General features: G+C 43.0%; 1 protein-coding gene across 2 annotated transcripts in view; it reads left to right on the top strand.

Annotated features, from left to right (window-relative positions):
- FANK1 (fibronectin type III and ankyrin repeat domains 1) overlaps positions 1-17,959 on the top strand; it is a 65,045-nt gene that overhangs the window by 26,269 nt on the left and 20,817 nt on the right. The window contains exon 2 of one of the 2 annotated variants that reach the window (XM_019654207.1): positions 311-488. In XM_019654207.1, coding sequence (XP_019509752.1) covers positions 311-488 — 178 coding nt within the window. Of the gene's footprint in view, positions 1-310; positions 489-16,525; positions 17,018-17,959 lie in introns of those variants that run through there. The other variant, XM_019654208.1, reaches the window with a different exon arrangement.

The following is a 17,959-nucleotide window of genomic DNA, read 5'->3' as shown; positions in this document are numbered from 1 at the left end:
TAGAGCAGCAAACCGAGTTTCATGAGCCTAATTAGTCTGTTAACCAGCTTTTGCCCACGCGTGAATTATGACGTTGTCGGTCATGGTACAACCTGCTTGTTGAAGACTGTGGTTGCTCGCTGCATCAGCGGGATGTGCGATCACTGAAGCTTTTCAGATGTTCTTCCAGCAACAGGGAGGAATGGTCACGTACCTGTGTGCCTGATGTACAGGAAAAGTGTGGTTAGATCCCCGAGCCGCTGTAACGCACTCAGCGGGTCTCACTTCCTTATGGAAATGGACTCCTGAAACCTGTATCATTCTTTTGTAGAATTCACGCCATCCTCGAGGCCTCACCCACCTGTCGTGGGCAAAGTGACTCATCACAGCATCGAATTGTACTGGGACCTGGAAAAGAAAGCGAAACGGCAAGGACCTCAGGAGCAGTGGCTCAGGTTCTCAATTGAAGAAGAATACCCCAAAATGCACACTTACGGTATCATTTATACGTAGGTGCAGCGTCCAATTGCTTCACATTTTGCTTTGCTTTCCTGATTAGCTGGGATGGTTTCTATTGTCCCTAAAACGACTCATTTTAAAATTAAAGAAAAGAATGAGTCAGCATCATTTGCATTCGTGCTTTTTATGAATTATAATCTTTGGAAAAATAAGCAGTAGCAGCAGCTTTGAAATGAAACCCTCTGTACCTGTGAGAGCTTCTGAGGCTTCTGAAAGAAGAGCCTCTAATGGTATATTTTTAAAATCCAAAATGTAGAGACAGAATGAAAGGCGAGCTTGATGAAATTAGATGAGACTGCCATCAGGCTGTGTACCGGGGACTTCTCCACCTCATGCCACACCACTGTGCCTTCGTTAACTCTTTCCAAACAGCCTGCTGTCTCTCAGTCTCAGCCAGGCCACGCTGGTTCCCCTGTTGGCACCTTTCTTACTTCCTTTCCCTTGAACACGTTTCTGTCTGTTTTTATACAGCTGGCCCCTTCACACCATGCAATTATCTGATCGACTGTCTCCGCCTGGAAAGGCCATCTGGGGCAGCCGTCCTCCCTGTCCTGACCTGGTTTCATGTGCCTTGTGACCGTTAACTCCACTGGAATTGTTTCACCGGATGGCCTATTCATTTTTCTGTCTCCCCACCAGTCTTTAGACTCAGCAACAGGCAGACTCCTCCTGTTTAACACTATCCCAGGGGTCGGCAAACTGCGGCTCACGAGCCACATGCAGCTCTTTCGGTACATACATGTGGCTCTGAAGTCAAATTGAAAATGAAAATAAAACTGTCATAGTTTCATTTATAAAATCTTTAAAGGATATTATTCACATAATGGTGATTTCATTTNCTATTAACTAGATAAAAATAAAGTAGCTAAAAGGTCAGCTTTTGACTTTTTAAAATGTTGATTTTGGTCACCTTAGGAGAGATGTCTTACTTGTCATACAGCCAATAGGTTAATCCTGGGGTAGAGCAAGTCAGAACTGGCATCGTAGGTACACTTACAGCCCTTTGCGATTCCAGCTTCATTGTAGAACTTGGAGATAATAAAATTGAAACTAGAGGAGCTTGTTCATGTCTTGGCAGTGCCCTTGAGCTAGCATACTTTCCCAGTGCTGTGTGTGTCCCCTGCCCTTGTGTAATCTTTTCAGACTTATCTAGGAACTGTCTCACTCCTTGTTTTATCCACATTCTATAACGTTTCCCCTACGTTGCTGCCACCTTTTCCTCCACATTCCATGCTGAACATAAAGAAGCACCTGGATGGCTTCCTCCCATGCTCACAGTGTCAAGGTGAACATCAGCCAGCCCTCTCTGCCTTTCTGGCCTCCATGTATGGTTGCTGTGACCTTAGAGCACCTTCCTTCCCACAGACCGACCGAGTCCCTGAGGATGAGGTCCCTGACCCAGCGCTGGGAGGGGGTTTCCCTCACTGCTCCCGCCCACATACAACAGCCCTGGACTTCATTAAACATCACCTTTCATCATCTCGCTTTCTCTTTTCAAGTTTTCTTGCCCATTTTTTAATTTCCTTGGGATTCAAGCTGGTTCACAGCTAAATCTGATGTAAAGTAAATGGTTTGAGGAAGTCTGGAAATCTAACTAATAGATTTTTCAGCCTACGTCTACATTTTCTATCTCTGCTCCTAAGAGGCAGTATGGTACAGGGTTAAAAGTAGGGACTCCTGAACCAGACTGCTGGGTTTTAAACCTGGTTCTTCTGCCAGTTACTGCTGTGTGACCTTGGCAAGTTACTCAACCTCTCTGTGCCTCAGATTTTTTATAATGGCGATAATACAAATCCCTATATCACCTAGAGTTCTGGTGAAGGTGAAGTGAACAAATAACTGTAAAGCACCCACACCGGTGCCTGGCACGAAGTAAGTGCCATACAAAATTCGCTGTTGTTGTCCTCCTCCCAGCAGCTGGGCCTGGGACTTGCTGGTTTGGTCAGCTGTCACCGAGGCTCAGCGGTGACCCAGGCCCCTGCTCCTCGGCATAGAGATGTGTGCTAGTGACCGCTTCAGATACACATTTTAAGATCCTAAAAGCAACATACTAAAATATGTATATTAGCAGGTCATGATGAAAATACCAGCGTTTTTATCAAAGAGGAAACACAAATGCTATGAGTGCACCGTTGTGAGGAGTAAAACACACCTGGCACATGACTCTAGGCCAGAACCCAAAACCAAACAAGGTGGGTCTCATCCACTGTTTATGTTTTGGCCACTGAAAACATTGCGCCTCTAACCTGATGAGGACATTCCTTCACATCCTGACCCCCTGACTCCTCGCATCGTCAGCCTCCTGCCAGAAGCAGCTCTTGCCTCAGTGGAGATTTGCATTGTGACAAGTTTTGTTTCAAAGTGAAGAAAACATGGAATATTATGGCTGGTCAGTGCACTGGCCTTCGGTGTTCTCAGGAACGCCCAGTGTGCGGCTCCATGGCCCTGCGTCCAGCGGGGCTTTGCTCACACCCACTGCTGGTCCTCCGAGAGGCCATGGGGCTGGGGGAGTGGGCTTGTTGGATCCCTCCTAAAAAAGAGTAACAATAAACCAGCTTCTCAAACACCACACCGCTTTTGGTGTGTGGGGTCTGGAAGGGGCGATGAACAGCTGGCAGAGGGTTCTGACCCGGTCCTGAGCCTGCTGCTGGCAGTGGGTGGGCATGTTGCCAGGTCTGGTGGCCACGGACCACCTGGGGCATGGTGTGAAGCTCGTGGACAGAGAGGTCTCTTATTGTCTGCCTGCATCCATGATTAGTAAAGAGCTTGGCATGGGAAATGCCTGCAGAACTGGGAATATTATCTTTTTCCTCTGTGTAGAAATTCATGGTGAACCATTTGCTGTGTCCCTTTTGAAATTGGGCATTAATTTTGAATTTCTTGCCCATCTTGATTTCTAGTGGGATTCCAGGCCAGATATCTTTGGATAAAAATAATACTTGGCCTCTACTTATATTGAGGATAATCGACAACAGTCTAACAATTCTGGTCTTTGAATAGTTGTTAGAGGGTTCTGAAAAAAGACAAGTGGTTCAGTGGCGCTGCGATGATGTAAGCGTGTGCCATCATTACACTCACCTGCCAGAGCTGCTGGGATTAAATGAGACGCCTCATGTTGAAAGGCCGGTGTCTGGCTCATAGTAGATGCTCATTAGTTCCCTTCCCACATGTATTTATTGGTATTTAGAAATAGGTTACTCTAAGAAAACCAACAGCTCCGTAACAGTAATGTGTATCATTTATTTTTACAGTTATTTTTAAAAATTAATATTTCAAATGTACTGAAATTGAAAATCTGAATATACTTGATGTACCATATAGGTTTAAAAATGTTAACATTTTGCTATATATGTCTTAAATTCTTAAAAAAATGAAACCTCACACGTATATTGGTCCGTCGCCTTCCCCACCCCTGTATCTCAGTACCTGCCCTGACGCCGTTGAGATGACCCTCTCCTGGTGGTGTGCACACTTACCATTGATATTTTTAGCTTCTACTACATACCTATATATTCATAAATAATCTATAATGTTTGCTGTGTGTTCTAAAAACTTACATAAACAATATAATGATGTATCGTTTGAACCTGTGTTTCGTGCATTCATTTGAAATTTACTATGTTGCAGCTAGAGCTAGCTTCTTTTAGCTGCTGTAGGATTTCATTATATGAAATATACCATGATTTATTTAGGTATGTTATATGTATGTGTTATTTAATTCACATAGAACACTTTGAGGTAAATGTTTTTGACTCAGCTTCAGAGCGTGTATTCACACCCAGGTTTATCCAATCCCATCATGCCATGCTTTTGATAAATACTAGGAAAATAAATTTTGGGAAAATGAGCTTGTAGACTGGCCCCCACTGTATCTCTCGGATCGGAATGTAAAGGAAATCTGTGGTTGCCTGTCCTCCCAGCCTGGGTTGGGCAAGACCAGGGCAGCCCTGACTTCCTGAGGGGGGCCTGTGGTCTGCAGGCAGCAACCTGAGACATTGGTTCAAGGGAAGTACAAGATCCTTTCTGAGTAACCGATGTGGTAAGTCAATAATATTTTTGAGGCCTGAAAGCCAGGGGGAAAGGGAGAGGTTTAAAAAAAAAAGTGTAAGATATGGAGCCAGCCCTCAAGGAACTGAAAATCTAGCAGGAGAGAGAAAATGATCACAAAACAGAACAAGAGCACGCTGTCTGACTTGGTATATGCTGAGCTGCCCTCCGTGTCATCTGCTACAGAAATGGGACGTTTTGTGTTTTCCCCCTGCATCTTGATTTTTCATTCAACAGTACCTTCTAGAAATCCTTTCAAAGCATCTAGTATAGAACCAATTCAGCTTTTAAAGGCTGCATAATATTCCATACTATGGACATATCATNACATAGGGAAGAGGTAGATAGCCCATAGAGAGGGTAAGGGCATGGCTCGGCAGTCGTGGTGCCTGGGTTTGAGTCCTTGATGTACTGTTATTAGATGCCCTCCCTGGCAAGCTATGGGACCTCTGTGTGTCTATGGTCCATGGGGAAGGAAATTTTAGTACTTCATAAGGTTATGAAGATTAAATGATATATGTCAGAGGCTTGGAACACAGTCTGATACAAAACGAAAGCTCATTAACATTTAGCTCTTCAGTAATCCAGGTTTGGGGGAGGCCTGGATGAAATGCGGTTGGCTGTGATCATGCTGGGTGATGAGGCTGGGTGCCAGGTACAAGGGGGTTTGGATTCATTATCCTATTTTCTCTACTTTTTTATATGTTTGAATTTTTTTTAATAATGAGAAGTAAAAGCACACACAATACAGAAACATTAAATTTATTTTTTGGGTTTGAATTAGTTTCTTTGGACATGTTTCTTGAAGTGCAATCTCCAGGTGGGATATTTTATAATATTGTTGAATGTGGCCAATTGTACTAATAAGGAATCATTTATTGTATGGTGCTATGCACAAATCTGTAAGTAAGCCAGTTTCATCACGATCATAAATAGCACAGGGTATTACGATTACATGTTTTCCACCCAATTTTATGAATAAAACGGTGCTTTAGTTATTTTTTTCCCCTTTTTTATTAGTAGAAAGTTTGGACATTTTTCCAATTGTATTTACTGGTGGTTATTTAAAAAAATTTAAATTATCTACTTCTTTCCTCAATCCTTTCCTCTATTAGGGTTTTATAGGATTCCGCTTTACCAAAGCAATATAATAAATCGTTTGTTATTAAACTCATTTTAGCTGTCTTATTTCATTTTTAAGTGAAATGAGAAACTGTCATCCCTATGTGGCCATTGTGATACATGATTGAAAAGTTCCCCCTTCCATGTGTATTCACGGCAAACAGTTTTTGATACTTTAGAAATCCAAGATGTGGGAATGTGTGTGCTGTCCATGTCATGTTGATTTGGAATATGTTTTTGATTTATAGCTGCTGTAAGTATATGGTTGAGCCATGATGAATTGCTCTGAGGTGACAGCCACCACTGTTCTTTATATAGCGTCCCCTTCAGTGTGCTGTCATCTTCATTGTTGACCATCTGCTACCAGAGTCCAGGCTGTAGATGTCCCTGCTCAATGACCATTGAGCTCAGTAAATCTGCAGGTAGTTTTGGAAGGAGAAGGAAACTTCCATTCCGCTTTTATGGTATTCTGTATTTGTAGTGAGCACACTGGTCCCTCCTTATCTATAGTTTGCTTTCTGCAGTTTCAGTTACTGGTGGTCAACCTTGGTCTGAAAATATTAAAATGAAAGTTCCAGAAATGAGCAATTCATAAACTTTAAATTGCATGTGGTCCTGAGGAGCATGATGAAATCTCATGCCATCCCGCTCGGTCCCACCTGGGATGTGAATCGTCCCTTTGTCCAGCGTCTGCACGCTGCACACACTCCCTACCATTAGTCACTTAGTGGCCGGCTCAGGTATCAGAGTGACTGTCGTGGTATCACCGTGCTTGCGTTTAGCTCACCCTTCTATTGGGTTGCCGCAAACGTCATGATATATTTTTTCTGTTTTTCTTTGCAAAAATGTGTCATGACGTTTCCGACAACCCAATAGTAGCCTAATGCTATGTCACCGCACATATGTCATTCACCTCCCTTCACTTCGTCACGTAGGCATCGCATCATCTCATGTCATCACAAGAAGGGTGAGTTCCATATAGTAAGATACTTGGAAAGAGTGCGAGAGACCTCATTCACATAACTTGTTACAGTGTGTTGTTATAATTGTTCTATATTTTATTATTGTTGTTAATCTCTTACTGTGCCTAGTTTATAAATTAAACTTCATCACAGGTGTGTATGCTTAGGAAAAGACGGTATATATAGGATTTGGTACTATCCACGATTCCAGGCATCCACTGGGGGTGGGGGTTTGGGGAGGGCTTGGAACATATCCCCTGCCGATAAGGGGTTGGGCGGGGGGTGGGGGGTGGGGAACAACGGACGACTGCTGTATGCTCTCATTTGCTTTCTCTCTTCATCACTTCCTGCTTGTCATGGTATTAGTCACAAGTGGTAATTCCAACACAGTCTATCATCACAAGCTCTCTCTCTAGCTTTTAAAATGGGCCCAACTGCCTGTCATCCCGGCACTGAGCAATCCAGTGTTCTTACTGACGTTCCCTTTGGGTCTCTTATTACGGGTCTTTTGGGGCGGACACATTTCTGTTATATTATTACAACCTATATTTTTAAAAATTTTGGCTTCTGAGGCCTCACGTTGTATAGTGGTTTCTTTAAACTTTATAGCATTTTGTGTTTAAACCTATAATTTATAAATGATAGCTTTTAAAAGTGGATTTCTGGTGTGCTGAGAGCTGTATTTTATGCTATCTTCGTGACCACAGGGGACTGAAGGGTGACAGTGTACGAAGCCCTCTGTATTTCACGTTCTTATTATTTACTCCTTGACAAACGGCAACAGGGGCATAAAATTGTTTTATTTGTTTTATAAGATTTGCATAAGAACTTTCTTACAGAAAGCTTTTATGGCACGCAGCAATATATAAATTCTCTTATAATCATCCTTTGGAGGCGCACCTTGTAGTTTTGTTGTTGCTGTTTTTCCTGTTTCATTTTTTGGAAAACTTATAAGATCAGAAAAATATGCCATGATGGACAGAGCCTACCCATTGTTTAAAGGAAGTTTTTTTTTNAGCCAGTTCTTAACCATTGCGCCACTCGGCTGGCCCCTAAAGGATTTTTTAAAATTTTCATACATTAGACTTCATTCTTTGTGCTGTGAAGTTCTATGGTTTTTGACAAATGCGTAATGTCATATATTCACCTTTACAGAATCATAAAAAATAGTTTTATTGTCTTAAAAATATCCCATGTTTCACCTATTCATTCCTCTTTCCTTCTCCTGACACCTCTGGCAACTACTTATCTTTTTACTGTCTCCATAGTTTTGCCTTTTCTAGACTGTCATATAATTGCTATCATACAGATGTACTCTTTTCAGACTGGTTTCTCTCACTTAGCATTATATGTTTGCAATTTTTCTGTCTTTTCGTGGCTTGACAGCTCAATTCTTGTCATTGCTGAATAACATTTTACTGCAGTTTCTTTACCCTTTAACCCTTTGGAGGATCTGTTACTTCCAGTTTTGGCAATTACGAATAAAGCTGCTATAAACATCCTCATATAATTTTTTTTTTTGTGTGTGTGTGTGTGTGTGTAGACATAAGTTTTCAAATCAGCTGGGTGGTAATGGCTGGGTCATATGATAAAACTATGTTTAACTTGGTAAAAAACCTGCCAAACTGTCTTCCATTTTGCATTTCCGCCCGTGATGAGTGCGAGTTCCTTTTGTTCTGCACCTTTGTCAGCATTTGGTGGTGTCAGGTTTTGGATTTCAGCCATTTTGATATGTGTGTGGTGGTATCATGTTGATGTTTTAATTTGCAGTTTCCTAATGACTTATGATATTGAGCATCTTTTCATATGCTAGTTTGCCACCTGTGTATTCACTTGGGTAAGGTATCTATTCAGATCTTTTGCCAGAACCTTTATCTATAATAGCATATTTTGCTGCAAATGTTTGTCTAGTGCCTTAATTTTTTCTTGGTATTTGTGTTTATTTAATTCGTGTCCTTTCTACTGAGTATGCAGTTCCATGCTGACAGCTACCTGTTGTCTTCTCTCTGAAGATGTTACTATCTTGTTTTCTGGCTTCTGTTGTTGTCATTGAGAATTCTGTCATCCTGACGTTTCTTTGTAAGGGGATGTATGTTTTCTCTCTAGTTGCTTTCAGGATCTCATCATTACCTTTGATGTTCTGTTTCACTTTTTGTGTGTATCTAGGCATTTTTTTGTTTTTCTTTTTTCCTGCTTGGGATATATTTCCTTTCTTGAAATTGTGAATTCATATTTTTAATTAGTTATGGTGAATTTTCAGGGCTTATCCTTTAAATGTTGCCTCTCCTCCATTCTCTTTATTCTGCCGTTCTGGAACTCTGATTAAATGTATGTTAGATCTTCTTCTCGTTTCTTAACCTCTGCCTTATATCCAACCTTTGCTTTATTCTGTGTGTATTGGATAAATTCTTCAGATGTATAATTATCTTTTCATTTCTGCTTACTTCACCATTTAACCTATACAAACAGTAGTTTGTTTTTAACAATTGCATTAAAGTCACATGTATTAATATGCAAGAATATTGATGATAGCCTGTTTCTATGCTAAAGAAATCTTTGAATTTCCACCAAACTATTGCTAGTGGCCATCTGGGGGTGGGGAGGAGGTTATGAGAGAACTTTTATCTCCTGCTTCAAAATTTCTGTATTGCTCGATTTTTGTTTTTTAAAACAATGAATAGGTATTGCTTTTATATATTAGAAAAAATAATGCTGTCACCATTTTGGAAAAATGTACTTAATCGAGAGACTTAAAAAAATTTCCAATATCTGAATATCTATCTTTGTTTCCTTTTGAGACAGTACAGCAGGTTTTTTAGAACCCATGTGACTGGGTGGTGTTTATTACCTTCACACTAGTTGAGGTTATGCTTGCATGCCTTGCACGTGCCCATTTTCATTTGTAGGATTATTTTGTAATTTCAGTTTTGAAAGATATGCATTTACATACTACAGTAAGATAGCGTGAATGAAAACAAAAGTTTGTGGTTTAAAGCTAATTTCAAGTAGACCTCTCCTAAAGAGTTTAGGAAATTTAAGGAAAGAGTTGGATGGGTGTGGGGGAGGAGAGAGAAGGGGCGGGTACGTGAGAGGAGTGGGAAGAGGTCGAGCGATGGAAAGGGTTGCCAAGGGAAGCATTACCCGATGGGCAGATAAAGATTGTGTTCAAGCTGAGATGAAAGCTGTCCATTTGTAACCAGTGCAGAGAGGGGAAGTCAATCTATTTTCAAGCTGTTTCTGCTGCGTTGAGGAGAGACTTTTTGAAAGGACAACTATAACGTCTTAGCTGCCTTTGAATTTTGTTCGTTGAACAGGTTTAGTTACTATTTACAATGAAGGGTCTGACAATGAATCTTGGCCATGAAGACAAGCTTGGAGCCAAGAAACAGATGAATATGAAAACAATCCATAGGAGAAGCATGGGATTTCTTACAGGACAATACTCTGATAAATGCAAGCAAGAATGACCATTATTTATACTTAATACCTGATTTATGATCCTGGTTCTTTCCATATGTGCTGCGAAAGTACAGTTTATTTTTTTTGTGTGTGTATACCCTGATAACTTATTTAGATGAGTGAGGTTGGAGAGATTTATGGTAAAATATTTGTTTTTATATGGTAAGTTCATCCAGCTCTCCTGTTTATTCGTTTTATTGAAAACCATTGCTGTAAGCTGTTGGAGAATCAGGGATGTGGTTATACATTATAAACGAACCTCATTTGGAAGAGCTACAGTACGCAGCAAATAATGTGTATTGATATATAACAAGACATTACAAGGTTTTCATTAATAAATTACAACTCTTAAAGATTCCTATTTATCAGGTATGTCAGTGGAGAAGGGTGCATTTTTCTCTAGAGGTCTTAATATTAGTTGGACTATTCTATTGCTCTTACAATTTTCTGATTCAGTCTTAGGCTTGGATTTGCATCGGGGAAGTTTGCACTGCGTGTTACCAGCAGCTTAAGTGGAGTGATGAGTCATTTTTCTTGCTATAAATGTTCTTCATGCTCTTTCTGGAATGCATCCTTGAGGCATGAGCTCAAATGTCTGGACACTTTGGCCTTTCTTCTTTAGAGCAATGATCACATTGTAGTAATTTTTTTTTTTTTGGTCTCTTGTTTAATGCTTGTATCTGCTCCAAGACTGTAGACTCAATGAGAGCTGGGACTGTCTGTGTTGTCCTTCCCTACTCTCAGTACTTAGTAGAGTGCCTAGTACATGGTAGCATTAAAAAAGAGACAACCAAAGAACCAGGGAATGGTTAGAAAAACGGATATCGGCAGGATGGGGAACAGAGAAGGAAAATGCAGTTGAGAGAAATTTAAGATGATAATCCCTGATGTAATCACTCATTACATTACAAAATGTGCTAAAATCTGTAGGATTTCAAAGGTTTTTGTGTCAGTATATATCATTTCATTATATTTGAGTGAATAAGAGAGGTTCATAACAGAATAGTTGATTTATGTTACGAGCTAGATTGAGTTAGTTTTTATAGGGCTCCATGGAAGGGAACTGACAAACCTCTGAGTCAAGAGACAAAGTGTCACATTGTATAGGATGACACATGAACTAGAAGATGGGCAATGCAATGGTATGAACTCACATAACCTAAGCGCTGGAGACCTCTCTTTGCTCATTTGAAGTTGCTATCGATTTTGAACACCTACCGGAAAATAATATGCAGTGTGAACATTGATAAGCATTGGTAGCTGTAGAATAAAACATAAGTTATATGTTGTGTAAGACACTACTTATCTTTCATGGTTAAGTTAATTAATTGCTACTTATTTTAGGGAATTATTAAATAGAACCTCTTGAGTATATCAATAATCAGCTCAAATCAAACATTTATTGAGCGGGGGGGGGGAAGTGAATGAACCTCAGTTCACTCTCTTCAAGGAGCTTAGTTTCTAGTTGGGTTGAATGTATTGTTGGGATGTAGAAAATGTTAAGGACACATAACTCCCGTGGATTTCTGAATCTGAAACCGAATCACCTTTTTATAACACTTTGACATCATTTGAAGTAGAGGCTTCCTGGATACACATTTACTTGGAAGATGAGTAAGCCAAAAATAAGGATAGAAATACATCCATGCATGTGTGCAGTACCTTCTTCTAGTCTTTTATTAAATAGTTCGGGCATAAAATAACATTAATATTCAAGTCCTGCCACCCAGCTTAAGAAACAAAATGTTGCCAATAAAATTATTTTATTGCAATTCCATTCCTTTCCTTCCCTCCTTCTCTATAGTTTTGTTTTCTCAAACTTTACGTGAACTGTATAATTCTGTACATATTGTTTTACAACTTGTTTTTGTGATTCAACCCTCCCCCCCAATTTATTCATGTGGATATATTTAGATCCAATTAATTTTAACTGCTGTACAGTATTCCAATGTATGACTATTTATAATTCTTCCAATCTTCTCATGCTGGCCATTTTGGTTGTTTTCAATTTCTTTCAAATGCAAAGTTGACAGGGACTGTTGGCAGGAGCGGAATTGCTGGGTGATCGAGCATGCGCTTCCTGAACTTGACTGAATCCTGGCAAGCTGCTCTCCAAAGACATTTCCCAATTTTTACTTCCACTGGCAGTTTGGGAGTGTTCCACTGTTTTTCCCTCTGCCATTGGTGGATTTCAATTTTCAGAAATGGGATGATTGTGATCTCTCATCGTTTTAATTGCGTCATCATGGTTATCTGTGAGGCGGGGTGCGTGTCACTGGCAATGGTGTCTGCTGAATTGTTTGCTCACATCCTTAAGCAGTGAGATTTTCTTAAGAATGTACGTAAGCTAGGCAGATGCTCTGTGAATATTTCCCTCGTGCCGCTGTTAAAATATCCTGCCAGCTTTACTATAAATATTTTAAACTTCAGTGACATGCTCTGAGTCAAAAGAATATAAATAGCAAATTGACTTTTCCTAACTGATTGTGAAGGACTTTACCATTTTACAGGGATTCATTGTTCCCACTGAAGAGCTCTGAAGCTCCACACCAGGCAGCCTGTGGGGAGAGCACAGACTGGAGTTAGACACCTGGGCCGAACTCCCTGCCCCACTCATGGGCTCTGTAGCCTTGAACTGGCTGCTTTACCTCTCTGAGCCCGGGTCTCCTCCTTGCTGGTCCTCACCTGTAAACTGAGAATGTCAGGTCATTGTGAGATTTAGACGCGCTGTTGACCGAGCGTCCACTAGAGTGCCTTGCTCAGAGCAAGCCCACAGCAAATTGTAATAATTTGTAATTGTAATAATTATTGTGACTAGGCAAAAGAAATATCTCGGAAACACATTTCCTCCTCTGCCAACTCCCTATTGCCCATGTGGAATTCCAAGCAGGGTTTCCAGGTAGCAAAAAGTATAAAGTAGGTGACCATTTTCAGAAGCATTACCACCACCTTAAGTATATGAAGCCCCTTATGCATTTCAAATCACTTTTCAATATTTTATCTCATTATTTCTCTCTGCAGTAAACCTGAGAGGGAGGCAGGGCCGGCATCCTTATTTATCCCCAGGTTCCTGAGGAAAGTCCGTGGTGAAGCCGGGACAAGAAGCCATAATTCCTGCGTCTTACTCTAGGAGGTGCTGTCTTTTGGGGTTTTTTTTGCTTATTAGTTTAGGTTTTTTTGTTTGTTTTTTGATGTCTGAACTGATTTTGCCCTCCAAGAACTTATTAGCTAAGTAGTGAGAAGCAGCTTTGAGCAGTCTGCAATCATATTATTTTCTTTCAAAAGAAAAGGATGCTTGGGAATAAAATGTAAAATAATTTTCTAAGTAAATTAAAATGTTTTCTATAGGTGGTGTACTGTCTGCTCACAGGCTCTGCGAGCCTTGTCCCCCTGATCTTTCAAACCGCTTACAGGCGCCTCATCTCTGAGATCAGATGAGGTCACCCCCTATTAGATGAGGGCTTCCTGTGGGCTCCCTCTGCTTCCTCCGTTTCCCACTGGTGCTGCCTGGTGTGTGTGTGTCTGCTGTCAGGGTCCCCCTGGTCTCTTAGCGCCTGCCCGTCCTCTATCGTGGTTATGCTGTGCCCTCAGGACACAAAGTAATTGTCCCACAAATGTGCTGAATGAATGGGTGTAAACTTATTCCCTGGAAATAAATGTGATGCTTGACACGAAAATGGTCGATACATTGAGCTACAGTGTAATTAAAATGTCTCATGCTATGAGGCGTCCACATTGACTTATTCCTGATTTATTTTTATCAGAGTTGTTTCTGTCATATGCATGGAAACTCAGGGAGGAAGAATCTAGGCTTTGATTTCATTAAGAATACGTAGACATGCACAGTTACATTTTATTTCGTTTTATTATTCAATGATCAACAACAATAAACTTTACNGGAGGGCTTCGCTGAGAAGGCAACATCGAGTATAAAAGCAAGTGAGCGCAATCTGGAGCCTGTGAATCGACAGAACATTCCAGGAAGAAGAAATAACACGTGCAATCGGATGGTGCCTGGTATGTTCCGGAAACACTGAGGAGTGGCGTAAACAAGAGCAGTGGGGTGAGGTCGGCGCTGCAGTGGGAGGGCGCCGCAGGGCCTCGCGGGTGAGCGAGGGAGCTTTGCCTTCGTTTCGCAGGGGCAGGGAAGCCGCTGGCGGCTGGGAAGCGGAGGGGTGGCTGACCGGCTCCTGTCTTCCGAGGCTCTGAGCTGATTGGCGCAGAAGCCAAGGCCGCGGAGGCAGGGCGGACTCTCTAGGAAGCCGGTGCAGTGATTTCGGTGGGAAATCATGGAACGGAGCACGAGCAGTGGTTGAATTCAGGGTATGTTTGGAAGATGGATTTAGAAAATTGGCTGGTGGACCAGATATGGGATGTGAGAGAAAGAGGCCAAGCTAGGCTGCATGAATTTCAACTTCAGCGTCTCGGTGGCTTATGACAGCAGTAGCTGCTTCCCCCACAAAGTGCCCGCTGTGTGTTGGCCATGGCCCCGTTCCACGTTGCTCTCTCCACAGCCCAGGCAGATGCGCTGGCCTCTGCCTGAACATTGTCAATCATTGTGGCAGCGGGGGATGAGTGCATGGCATGATTTTCTTGAATCTTCGACTGAGAATGACATACTTCCCTTCTGCTAATGCTTCATTGCTCAAAGCAAGTCATCCATCCATGTCTGAGGTCCACAGGGCAGGGATAGAGAGTCTTCGGGAGGGCACCAGATATTCATGAACAGTAATCTGGCCTTCCACAGATGGCACCAAGGCTTTGGCCTGAGCAGCTAGAATGACAGAGGTGGGGGAGACTGCAGGTGGAGCGGAAGCTCGCTTTGGGACTAACAGACATTCAAGCAGATAATGGTAAGAAGGCAGGAACGGGCCGGGGCAGAGCCTGGGCTGGATCAACGGCTTTTAGAGTCATCAGTGGGGGCCTGGCTTGGCGCTCGGGGGGCGGGGGCACAGAGGGAAATGTGGTAGCTGAGGCTTCGGGCACGTCAGTATTTAGTTTCTTATGTTTCGTGTAACAAGAAGGAGGGTACGCTTTGTACTTCATGTATTTTGCTCCGTTGCGGGATTAGTTAAAAGATTCTTTCATCCTGTAACCTACCGCGCCCGGGCAAGGTAAAGCTGTGCCTCTCCACAGACTCCACAAACCGCTTCCGTTAGTCACCCTGTGTCTGCGTGGTGATCACAGCATCACGCCCGGGTTTGTGCTGTCACCACTGCGCGGTCCCCTACGGGCCGTGTGCCCCTGCTGTGCCTGGCTCTTTCTTTCTGTGGGGCAACCTCAGTGGATGTGGTAGGAGCCTCCAGCCTCCCCCGCAGGTGTCCGGTGACACCTCTTTTCTAGAACAGTTCTGTCATTCCCCTTCCCAGGGCTTATGAAGGTGCCGTTTGCTTGAAGGTGATCTCATGATATTTAGCAATATTGGATTTTATGGGGGCACTGTCGGTTTTCTTTTGGTCTAAAACTGTTAAGCCTGTGACACCTGGCATTGAATTCCATTGAGACTTAGGTATTATATTCTCACTGAGCTCCTGAGGTCTTTGCAGATGTCCCAGATTGTTGAGGGTTCAGGTCCTATGATTCAAGTATGTATAGATACGGACCTATGCTCACAAAACAATAAAATCCTCCTACTCATGAGACTCTTTATCCCAAGCTGATAAGAGTTCAGTTTTTAAAATTATTATTATTGTTTAGCCTGGCAGCTTTTCTGAATGTTTATCTTTGTTTTAGAGCATTTTCTTTGATGGTAGATGCATTCATATCAATTTTTAACATTTTTCTGTGTTTTGGTTTCTTAATTCAGATGTTCCTGTTAATGCTGCTGGTATCATTTATTCACCGCTTTTCTCCTAATTTCTTTTTTTGCTGATACATGCATCAGTTATCTATTGCATAACAGACTACCCTCCAATTTAGGGGCTAAAGGCAAAAACCAATCACGTGTTTGCTCCTGAGCCTCCAGTCTGGGTGGGGTAAGGATGGCAACGTCTCTGCTCCACGTGGTCTCGGCTGGTGCAGCTCTGCTCGGGCTGGAGGGTGCCAATGGCGTCGCTCACATGTCTGGTGCCTCTGCTGGGACAGCTGGCGGCTGACGAGGCTTTTTTGTCTCCTTTCATTGTCTGGCATCTTTCAGTGACTCTGACCAGCAGCCTCTCCCCACGGTGGGGAAGCTGAACTCCTTTACACGGTGGCTGGTTCCCAGGGCGCAAAAGCAGGAACTTCCAGGCATCTGAAGGCCTAGGCCTGGACTGCACAGCGTCACACGCTCACATCCTGTCCCATTCAAGGAACAAGGCTCCAGCGGTGGGAAGAGTGACGTGGACCTGCAGGGTGGGTGGGTGGGTGAGTGGGGGCTGTCGGAGGCCACTTGGGTTGGCATCCTGACACTTGTGCCTTCTTTCAGTGAAGAGAGCTGTGCTCCTAGCAGGCAGGAGGCTGCATGCCCAGCAGAGAGCCGGGGAGCACAGACAGACGAGGGGCACGAGGGCCCGAGCACCCTCGCCTCTTCCTTGCATCTGTTAGAACTATGCCCAAGAGGTCATTCGGATTTAAGTGTCTGAAGTAACTTGTGCTACAACAACAACAACAACAACAACAACAAAAAGATCATGAGCGTTTAGGACTTTATTTCAGCTTAAAAAATGTACATTTTGGAGAAACCACGAAGGGAGAGAAGCACAAAGGGGAAAGGCCTTTGTAGGTCTTTTCCAGTTTGCAAACGTGGCTCTCCGGGCCTCAGCGCACATGCAGGCTCCGTCACAGCCACTCCCCTGCGTCCCACGTCTTCCAGTCAGTGGTGCTTTCTCAGACGACCTGGGTCCTCCTTGTCTGCCAGGGAGGTGTCGGCCTGCTCCTGGAGGACACGCTTCTGGGCCCTGCTTGCCCCTCACTTGTCCCTCACGGCTGAGGAATTGCTTGTCTGTTGGGTGAGTTTGGAAGATGGAACTTAGAAGACCTCTGGGTTCTCTCAGACTATCTCCGGGGAATCTCCTCCCTCTAGAGCAGGGGTCGGCAAACTTTTGAGATGGAAGAGCCAATCCTGTCCCTCAAAACAATTTAAAAATTATTCGAGAGCCATAAATATATTTTTACAAAAAAGGAAAATTTAAAGTAATATTATATCAAGTAATAGTATTAATTATATCTCTATTAAAATAAGAAAAATTCACACATGTACGTGCCCAAAGAGCCGCATGTGGCTCGCGAGCTGCAGTTTGCCGACCCTGCTCTGGAGCAAGTGTAGGGTCTGCTCTCAGCCACGTGCTGGCCACCTGCCTGCTTCGTGGGGGAAAGGCTGCTTTCTAGTGGGGTCCGGGAGTGTCTGGGGGAGGCTGAGCACGTCCACCTGGCCCAGGTCTAAAGCCATGTTTCAGGTGAGCTCCAGGGCTGGCTGTCATGTCAGCCTGACTCAGCGGTGCCTTCTTCACTGGCCTTGGCTCCCTCTTGCCATTCATCAGCAGGAGGTGGGTCAACTCATGGTTGACAGGTTCATCTTGACCCTGAGCTGGTCCAGGCTGCGCCCCCCAGCCTGGCCCAACACCTCAACTTAGGGGCACCAGATGTGTTTATTGAGTCATGTGGCATAGAATTCATGTATAAATATTTAGGTTTTGCACATAAACATCCTTGAAAAATTACTTGTGAATTCCAAAGTATGATTCTGGCCTCTGTAGAGGTCTGCTGAGAATGAGTGAAAAATTAGAAGATGGAAAAAACCATGGTAAGCTCGGCATCCAATGTGAGCAATGGAGTGTTCTGAAAGGAGAGAGAAGGCTGGTTGGTGTTGAAGCAGGAAAGAAGAGAGGGATGGAAATACACACACCACACACACACAACATACACACACACCACACCACACCACACCACAC

This window comes from Hipposideros armiger, unplaced genomic scaffold (genome assembly GCF_001890085.2).
Source record: "Hipposideros armiger isolate ML-2016 unplaced genomic scaffold, ASM189008v1 scaffold_216, whole genome shotgun sequence".
In the NCBI taxonomy this organism is placed as follows: Eukaryota; Metazoa; Chordata; class Mammalia; order Chiroptera; family Hipposideridae; genus Hipposideros; species Hipposideros armiger.
The sequence above is the reverse complement of the archived record's forward strand: the minus strand, read 5'-3'. Positions and strand labels throughout refer to the sequence as shown.